At 44.8% G+C, this 10,493-nt stretch overlaps 1 protein-coding gene across 1 annotated transcript; it reads right to left on the reverse strand.

Moving 5' to 3' along the window:
- Window positions 1–15: 15 nt before the first annotated feature.
- Window positions 16–10,366, reverse strand: LOC118944644 (uncharacterized; the record flags this gene model as incomplete). The annotated part of the gene is made up of 2 exons (XM_090223465.1): window positions 4,418–10,366; window positions 16–1,903 (listed from the first exon to the last, which is right to left on the reverse strand). Coding segments are annotated over exons 1-2 (7,740 nt in total), but the record flags the coding sequence as incomplete, so codon positions are not given.
- Window positions 10,367–10,493: the final 127 nt, after the last annotated feature.

Genomic DNA, 10,493 nt, shown 5'->3' on the forward strand with positions numbered 1-10,493 from the left:
TCTTGGTGTAGTAGTGGTGGCATCACCTGAAGTGACCGTTGATGTAGTTGAGAAAGTGGTGGCATCACTTGAAGTGACTGTTGACAGAGTGCTGGCAACACTTGAACTGACTGTCAATGTACTTGAGGGTGTGGTGGCATCACTTGAAGTGGATGTTGATGTAGTATCGTCTGAAGTGACTGTCGATGTAGTTGAGTGAAAGGTGGCATTATTTGAAGTGAATATTGATGTCGAGGGAGTGGTGGCATCACTTGAAGAGACTGCTGATGTTGATGTAGTAGCGGTGGCATCACTTGAAGCTACTGTTGAGGGAGTGCTGGCATCAATTGAAGTAAATATTGATGTCGAGAGAGAGGTGCCATCACTTGTAGTGAATATTGATGTTAAGGGAGAGGTGGCATCACTTGAAGAGACTGTTGAGGGAGTGCTGCCATCACTTAAAGTGACTGTTGATGTCGAGGGAGAGATGGCATCACTTGAACTGAATGCTGATGTTGATGTAGTAGCGGTGGCACCACTTGAACTGAATGTTGAAGGAACAGTGTTATTGCTTGAAGTGACTGCTGATGTAGATGAGGGAGTGGTGGCATCATTTGAAGTTGATGTCGATGCAGTTGAGGGATTGGTGGCATCACTTGAAGAGACTGCTGATGTTGATATTGTAGCGGTGGCATCACTTGAAGAGACTGTTGATGTCGAGGGAGAGATGGCATCAATTGAACTGAATGCTGATGCTGATGTAGTAGCGGTGGCACCACTTGAAGTAAATGTTGAAGGAACAGTGTTATCGCTTGAAGTGACTGCTGATGTTGATGTAGTAGTGGTGGCATGACTTGAAGTGGTTTCTGAGGGAGTGGTGGAATCGCTCGAAATGACTGTTAATGTCGATGTAGTAGTGGTGGCATCTCTTGAAGTTGATGTTGATGTAGTTGAGGGATTGGTGGCATCACTTGGAGTGACTGTTGAAGCAGTAGTGTCATCACTTGAAGTGACGGTCAATGTAGTTGAAGGAATTGTGGCCACAGTTAATATTTCTGTCGGTGTAATAGTGGTGATAACACTTGAAGTGAAAGTCAATGTAGTTGAGGGAGAGGTGGCATCACTTAAAGTTACTGTTAAGGGAATGGTGGCACCACTTGAAGTGAATGTTGATGTAGTTGAGGAAGAGGTTGCATCACCTGAAGTGGGTGTCCATGTGGCATTTTCTGAAGTTACTATCAGTGTAGTTGAGGGAGTGATGGCATCACTTGAAGTGACTGTTGAGGCAGTGGTGGCAACATTTGAAGTGGTTGTTGATGTAGTATCGTCTGAAGTGACTATCGATGTAGTTGAGTGAGAGGTGGCATCACTTGAAGTGAAGATTGATGTCGAGGGAGAGGTGGCATCACTTGAAGTGACTGTTGAGGGAGTGGTGGGATTGCTTGAAGTGAATGTAGAAGGAGAGGTGGCATCAATTGAAGTGAATATTGATGTTGAGGGAGAGGTGGCATCATTTGAACTGAATGCTGATGTAGTAGCGGTGGCACCACTTGAAGTAAATGTTGAAGGAACAGTGATATCGCTTGAAGTGACTGCTGATGTTGATGTAGTAGCTGTGGCATCACTTGAAGTGACTATTGATGTAGATGAGGGAGTGGTGGCATCACTTGAAGTGACTGTTGAGGGAGTGGTGGGATTGCTTGAAGTGAATGTAGAAGGAGAGGTGGCATCAATTGAAGTGAATATTGATGTCGAGGGAGAGGTGGCATCATATGAACTGAATGCTGATGTAGTAGCGGTGGCACCACTTGAAGTAAATGTTGAAGGAACAGTGATATCGCTTGAAGTGACTGCTGATGTTGATGTAGTAGCTGTGGCATCACTTGAAGTGACTATTGATGTTGATGTGGTAGCGGTGGCACCACTTGAAGTAAATGTTGAAGGAACAGTGATATCGCTTGAAGTGACTGCTGATGTTGATGTAGTAGCTGTGGCATCACTTGAAGTGACTATTGATGCTGATGTGGTAGCGGTGGCACCACTTGAAGTAAATGTTGAAGGAACAGTGATATCGCTTGAAGTGACTGCTGATGTTGATGTAGTAGCTGTGGCATCACTTGAAGTGACTTTTGATGTAGATGAGGGAGTGGTGGCATCACTTGAAGTGACTGTTGAGGGAGTGGTGGGATTGCTTGAAGTGAATGTAGAAGGAGAGGTGGCATCACTTGAAGTGACTGTTGAGGGAGTGGTGGGATTGCTTGAAGTGACTGTAGAAGGAGTGGTGGCATCACTTAAAGAGACTGCTGATGTTGATGCAGTAGCGGTGGCATCACTTGAAGCTACTGTTGAGGGAGTGGTGGCACCACTTGAAGTGAATGTTGATGTAGTTGAGGAAGAGGTTGCATCACCTGAAGTGGGTGTCCATGTGGCATTTTCTGAAGTTACTATCAGTGTAGTTGAGGGAGTGATGGCAACATTTGAAGTGGTTGTTGATGTAGTATCGTCTGAAGTGACTATCGATGTAGTTGAGTGAGAGGTGGCATCACTTGAAGTGAACATTGATGTCGAGGGAGAGGTGGCATCATTTGAAGTTGATGTCAATGCAGTTGACGGATTGGCATCACTTGAAGAGACTGCTGATGTTGATGTAGTAGCGGTGGCATCACTTGAAGAGACTGTTGAGGGAGTGGTGACATCATTTAAAGTGACTGTTGATGTCGAGGGAGAGATGGCATCACTTGAACTGAATGCTGATGTAGTAGCGGTGGCACCACTTGAAGTAAATGTTGAAGGAACAGTGATATCGCTTGAAGTGACTGCTGATGTTGATGTAGTAGCTGTGGCATCACTTGAAGTGACTATTGATGTAGATGAGGGAGTGGTGGCATCACTTGAAGTGGCTTTTGAGGGAGTGGTGGAATCGCTTGAAATGACTGTTAATGTCAGTGTAGTAGTGGTGGCATCATTTGAAGTTGATGTCGTTGCAGTTGAGGGATTGGTGGCATCACTTGAAGTGAATATTGATGTCGAGGGAGAGGTGCCATTACTTGAAGTGAATATTGATGTTGAGGGAGTGGTGGCATCACTTGAAGTGAATGCTGATGTTGATGTGGTAGCGGTGGCACCACTTGAAGTGAATGTTGAGGGTGTAGTGGCATCACTTGAAGTGACTGTCGATGTAGTTGAGAGAATGTTGGCCAATGTTGAAGTTACTGTCGGTGTAGTAGTGGTGATATCACTTGAAGTTAAAGTCGATGTTGTTGAGGAAGAGGTGGCATCACTTGAAGTGACTGTCGATGTTCTTGAGGGAGTGGTGGCACTACTTGAAGTGAATGTTGAAGGAACGGTGTTATTGCTTGAAATGACTGCTGATGATGATTTAGAAGAGTTGACATCACTTGAAGCAAATTTTGAAGGAGCGGTGGCATCGCTTGAAGTTACTGCTAATGTTGATGTAACATTGGTATCATGACTTGAAGTGACTGTTGAGGCAGTGGTGGCATCACTTGACCTGACTGTCGACGTAGTTGAGGGAATTCTGTCCACAGTTAATGTTACTGTCGGTGTAGTAGTGGTGGCATCACCTGAAGTGACTATTGACAGAGTGGTGGCAAAACTGGAACTGACTGTCGATGTACTTGAGGGAGTGGTGGTATCACTTGAAGTGGATGTTGATGTAGTTGAGGGAATGATGGCAGCATTTGAAGTTACTCTTGGTGTAGTAGTGGTGGCATCACCTGAAGTGACCGTTGATGTAGTTGAGAAAGTGGTGGCATCACTTGAAGTGACTGTTGACAGAGTGCTGGCAACACTTGAACTGACTGTCAATGTACTTGAGGGTGTGGTGGCATCACTTGAAGTGGATGTTGATGTAGTATCGTCTGAAGTGACTGTCGATGTAGTTGAGTGAGAGGTGGCATTATTTGAAGTGAATATTGATGTCGAGGGAGTGGTGCCATCACTTGAAGAGACTGCTGATGTTGATGTAGTAGCGGTGGCATCACTTGAAGCTACTGTTGAGGGAGTGCTGGCATCAATTGAAGTAAATATTGATGTCGAGAGAGAGGTGCCATCACTTGTAGTGAATATTGATGTTAAGGGAGAGGTGGCATCACTTGAAGAGACTGTTGAGGGAGTGCTGCCATCACTTAAAGTGACTGTTGATGTCGAGGGAGAGATGGCATCACTTGAACTGAATGCTGATGTTGATGTAGTAGCGGTGGCACCACTTGAAGTGAATGTTGAAGGAACAGTGTTATTGCTTGAAGTGACTGCTGATGTAGATGAGGGAGTGGTGGCATAATTTGAAGTTGATGTCGATGCAGTTGAGGGATTGGTGGCATCACTTGAAGAGACTGCTGATGTTGATATTGTAGCGGTGGCATCACTTGAAGAGACTGTTGATGTCGAGGGAGAGATGGCATCAATTGAAGTGAACATTGATGTCGAGGGAGAGGTGGCATCATTTGAACTGAATGCTGATGTAGTAGCGGTGGCACCACTTGAAGTAAATGTTGAAGGAACAGTGATATCGCTTGAAGTGACTGCTGATGTTGATGTAGTAGCTGTGGCATCACTTGAAGTGACTATTGATGTAGATGAGGGAGTGGTGGCATCACTTGAAGTGACTGTTGAGGGAGTGGTGGGATTGCTTGAAGTGAATGTAGAAGGAGAGGTGGCATCAATTGAAGTGAATATTGATGTCGAGGGAGAGGTGGCATCATATGAACTGAATGCTGATGTAGTAGCGGTGGCACCACTTGAAGTAAATGTTGAAGGAACAGTGATATCGCTTGAAGTGACTGCTGATGTTGATGTAGTAGCTGTGGCATCACTTGAAGTGACTTTTGATGTAGATGAGGGAGTGGTGGCATCACTTGAAGTGACTGTTGAGGGAGTGGTGGGATTGCTTGAAGTGAATGTAGAAGGAGAGGTGGCATCACTTGAAGTGACTGTTGAGGGAGTGGTGGGATTGCTTGAAGTGACTGTAGAAGGAGTGGTGGCATCACTTAAAGAGACTGCTGATGTTGATGCAGTAGCGGTGGCATCACTTGAAGCTACTGTTGAGGGAGTGGTGGCACCACTTGAAGTGAATGTTGATGTAGTTGAGGAAGAGGTTGCATCACCTGAAGTGGGTGTCCATGTGGCATTTTCTGAAGTTACTATCAGTGTAGTTGAGGGAGTGATGGCAACATTTGAAGTGGTTGTTGATGTAGTATCGTCTGAAGTGACTGTCGATGTAGTTGAGTGAGAGGTGGCATCACTTGAAGTGAAGATTGATGTTGAGGGAGAGGTGGCATCATTTGAAGTTGATGTCAATGCAGTTGACGGATTGGCATCACTTGAAGAGACTGCTGATGTTGATGTAGTAGCGGTGGCATCACTTGAAGAGACTGTTGAGGGAGTGGTGACATCATTTAAAGTGACTGTTGATGTCGAGGGAGCGATTGAACTGAATGCTGATGTAGTAGCGGTGGCACCACTTGAAGTAAATGTTGAAGGAACAGTGATATCGCTTGAAGTGACTGCTGATGTTGATGTAGTAGCTGTGGCATCACTTGAAGTGACTATTGATGTTGATGTGGTAGCGGTGGCACCACTTGAAGTGAATGTTGAGGGTGTAGTGGCATCACTTGAAGTGACTGTCGATGTAGTTGAGAGAATTTTGGCCAATGTTGAAGTTACTGTCGGTGTAGTAGTGGTGATATCACTTGAAGTTAAAGTCGATGTTGTTGAGGAAGAGGTGGCATCACTTGAAGTGACTGTCGATGTTCTTGAGGGAGTGGTGGCACTACTTGAAGTGAATGTTGAAGGAACGGTGTTATTGCTTGAAGTGACTGCTGATGATGATTTAGAAGAGTTGACATCACTTGAAGTAAATTTTGAAGGAGCGGTGGCATCGCTTGAAGTTACTGCTGATGTTGATGTAACATTGGTATCATGACTTGAAGTGACTGTTGAGGCAGTGGTGGCATCACTTGACCTGACTGTCGACGTAGTTGAGGGAATTCTGTCCACAGTTAATGTTACTGTCGGTGTAGTAGTGGTGGCATCACCTGAAGTGACTATTGACAGAGTGGTGGTAAAACTGGAACTGACTGTCGATGTACTTGAGGGAGTGGTGGTATCACTTGAAGTGGGTGTTGATGTAGTTGAGGGAATGATGGCAGCATTTGAAGTTACTCTTGGTGTAGTAGTGGTGGCATCACCTGAAGTGACCGTTGATGTAGTTGAGGAAGAGGTGGCATCACCTGAAGTGACTGTTGACAGAGTGGTGGCAAAACTGGAACTGACTGTCAATGTACTTGAGGGTGTGGTGGCATCACTTGAAGTGGGTGTTGATGTAGTATCGTCTGAAGTGACTGTCAATGTAGTTGAGTGAGAGGTGGCATTATTCAAGGTGAATATTGATGTCGAGGGAGTGGTGGCATCACTTGAAGAGACTGCTGATGTTGATGTAGTAGCGGTGGCATCACTTGAAGCTACTGTTGGGGGAGTGGTGGCATCAATTGAAGTAAATATTGATGTCGAGAGAGAGGTGCCATCACTTGTAGTGAATATTGATGTTAAGGGAGAGGTGGCATCACTTGAAGTGAATGCTGAAGTTGATGTAGTAGCTTTGGCACCACTTGAAGTGAATGTTGACGGAACAGTGTTATCGCTTGAAGTTACTGCTGATGTAGATGAGGGAGTGGTGGCATCATTTGAAGTTGATGTCGATGCAGTTGAGGGAGTGGTGGCATCACTTGAAGAGACTGTTGAGGGAGTGCTGCCATCACTTAAAGTGACTGTTGATGTCGAGGGAGAGATGGCATCACTTGAACTGAATGCTGATGTTGATGTAGTAGCGGTGGCACCACTTGAACTGAATGTTGAAGGAACAGTGTTATTGCTTGAAGTGACTGCTGATGTAGATGAGGGAGTGGTGGCATCATTTGAAGTTGATGTCGATGCAGTTGAGGGATTGGTGGCATCACTTGAAGAGACTGCTGATGTTGATATAGTACTGGTGGCATCACTTGAAGAGACTGTTGATGTCGAGGGAGAGATGGCATCACTTGAACTGAATGCTGATGCTGATTTAGTAGCGGTGGCACCACTTGAAGTAAATGTTGAAGGAACAGTGATATCGCTTGAAGTGACTGCTGATGTTGATGTAGTAGCTGTGGCATCACTTGAAGTGACTATTGATGTAGATGAGGGAGTGGTGGCATGACTTGAATTGGTTTCTGAGGGAGTGGTGAAATCGCTTGAAATGACTGTTAATGTCGATGTAGTAGTGGTGGCATCTCTTGAAGTTGATGTCGATGCAGTTGAGGGATTGGTGGCATCACTTGGAGGGACTGTTGAGGGAGTGGTGTCATCACTTGAAGAGACTACTGAAATTGATGTTGTAGCGGTGGCATGACTTGAAGCTAATTTTGAAGGAGCGGTGGCATTGCTTGAAGTGACTGCTGATGTTGATGTAATAGTGGTGTTATGAATTGAAGTGACTGTTAATGTCGATGTAGCAGTTGTGGCATCTCTTGAAGTTGATGTTGATGTAGTTGAGGGTTTGGTGGCATCACTTGGAGTGACTGTTGAAGCAGTGGTGTCATCACTTGAAGTGACTGTCAATGTAGTTGAAGGAATTGTGGCCACAGTTAATATTTCTGTTGGTGTAGTAGTGGTGGTAACACTTGAAGTGAAAGTCAATGTAGTTGAGGGAGAGGTGGCATCACTTAAAGTGACTGTTGATGTCGAGGGAGAGGTGGCATCAATTGAAGTAAATATTGATGTCGAGGGAGAGGTGGCATCACTTGAAGTGAATGCTGATGTTGATGTAGTAGCTGTGGCATCACGAGAAGTGACTATTGATGTAGATGAGGGAGTGGTGGAATCGCTTGAAATGACTGTTAATGTCAGTGTAGTAGTTGTGGCATCATTTGAAGTTGATGTCGATGCAGTTGAGGGAGTGGTGGCATCACTTGAAGTGGGTGTTGATGTAGTATCATCTGAAGTGACTGTCGATGTAGTTGAGGGAATGGTGGCTGCAGTTGAAGCTACTGTTGGTGTAGCAGTGGTGGCATCACTTGAAGTGAATGTTGAAGGAGCGGTGGCAACGCTTGAAGTGACTGCTGTTGTTGATGGAGTAGTGGTGGCATCACTTGAAGTGACTATTGATGTAGTTGAGGGAGTAGTGACATCACATGAAGAGACTGTTAAGGGAGTGTTGGCATCCCTTGAAGTGACTGTTGATGTAGTTGAGGGAGTGGTGGCCACAGTTGATGTTACTGTCGATGTAGTGGTGGTGGTGCTATGACTTGAAGTGAATGTCGATGTAGCTGAGGGAGTAATGGTATTACTTTGAATGACTGGGGATGCTGTTGAGGGAGTGGTGGCATCAATTGAAGTGGGTGTTGATGTACTATCACTTGAAGTGACTGTTAATGTCGTAGTGGTGGCATTACTTGAAGTGAGTGTTGAGGGAGTGATGGCATCACTTGAAAGGACTGTCAATGTCGATTTAGTAGAATGAGTGATGGCATCACTTGTGACTGTTGACGTAGTTGAGGGATTGGTGGAATCACTTGAAGACACTGTTGATTTGGGTGAGGGAGTGGTGGCATTACTTGAAGACACTGTTGATTTGGGTGAGGAAGTGGTGGCATTACTTGAAGACACTGTTGATTTGGGTGAGGGAGTGGTGGCATTACTTGAAGACACTGTTGATTTGGGTGAGGGAGTGGTGGCATTACTTGAAGACACTGTTGATTTGGGTGAGGGAGTGGTGGCATTACTTGAATACACTGTTGATTTGGGTGAGGGAGTGGTGGCATTACTTGAAGACACTGTTGATTTGGGTGAGGGAGTGGTGGCATTACTTGAAGTGTGTGTTGATGTAGCATCACTTGAAGTGACTGTTGAAAGAGTGGTGGCGTCCTTTGAAGAGACTGTCAATGTCGATGTAGTGGTGGGAGTTGAGGGATCACTTGAAGTGACTGTTGAGGGAGTGGTGGCATCACTTGAAGTGACTGTCAACATAGTCAAGGGAGTAGTGGCATCACTTGAAGTGACTATTGAGGGAGTTTTGTTATCACTTGAAGTGACTGTCGACATAGTTGAGGGACTGCTGGCATCATTTGAAGTGACTGTTGAGGTATTAGTGGCATCACTTGAATGTAATTTTGATATCAATGTAGTAGAGCGAGTGAGGGCATCATTTGTGACTGTTGATGTAGTAGGGGTGGTATCAATTGAAGTGACTGTAGACATAGTTGAGGGAGAAGTTACATGAGTTGAAGTGACTGTTGAGGGAGGGGTGGCATCACTTGAAGTAGGTGTTGATGTGTTGCCACTTAAAGTAACTGTATACATGGTAGAGGGAGAGGTGGCATCACTTATTAAAGGGACTGTCAATGTCGATATAGCAGAGCGAATGATGGCATCACTAGTGACTGTCAATGTAGTAGTGGAAGTTGTGGGATCACTTGAAATGACTGTAGACATAGTAGACCGAGTGGTGGCATCACTTTTGACTGTCAATGTAGAAGTCAGAGTTTTGGGATCACTTGAAGTGACTATTGATGTAGTTGAGGGAGTTGTGACATCACTTGTGACTGTCAATGAATTAGTGGGAGTTGCGGGATCATTTGAAGTGACTGTAGACATAGTTGAGGGATTGGTGGCATCACTTGAGGTGACTTTCGAAGTAGTAGAAGGGATGTTGGCCACAGTTGATGTTACTGCTGATGTAGTGGAGGGAAAAGTGACTGTTGAGGGAGTGGTGGCATCACTTGAAGGGACTGCCAATGTTGATGTATTAGAGCAAGTGATGGAATCACTTGTGACTGTCAATGTAGTTGAGGGAGTGGTGGCATCACTTGAAGTGACTGTTGATGAAGTGGTGGCATCATTTGAAGAGTCTGTATACATAGTAGAGGGAGTGTAGGCATTCCTTTGAGTGACTGTTGCGGGACTGGGGGTATCACTTGTGACTGTTGGCGTAGAGGGAATGGTGGTCACAGTTGAAGTTACTGCTGATGTAGTTGGGTGAGAATTGACATCACTTGAAGTGACTGTTGAGGTGGAAGTTGTGGTGGCATTGCTTGTAGTGGTTGCTGATGTTGATGTAGTTGTGGTGACATCACTTGAATAAACGTTTGATGTAGTGGAAGCTATACTTTCTATGGATTGATTGGTATTTGCTGTTGGAGTTGAAGAAACAGTGGTACTCATTGACATCTGACTGGTTACAGGCAGTGATGTTTCACTTGGGATTTTTGAAACATACTTGGTAATTTCATCCATCACTGAGGTAGATGTTGAATTATGTGATGTTATGTTTGTGAAAACTGTGAATCAGAAGAAAAAAATGTTTTGATTTGATGTGACAACGCCATGTAAATGTCACAGTTTCTGTGTTATTTGATTGTTGTTTCCTTAGGTTACCACTGGAGGGCACCCTTACCCTGTTTTCTTGTTTTGAATTGCACCCAAAAAGTCTCAGAGCAAAGGGTGTGAATACTTATGTA

This window comes from Oncorhynchus mykiss, chromosome 27 (genome assembly GCF_057628025.1).
Source record: "Oncorhynchus mykiss isolate SJ-2025 chromosome 27, ASM5762802v1, whole genome shotgun sequence".
Classification (NCBI taxonomy): domain Eukaryota; kingdom Metazoa; phylum Chordata; class Actinopteri; order Salmoniformes; family Salmonidae; genus Oncorhynchus; species Oncorhynchus mykiss.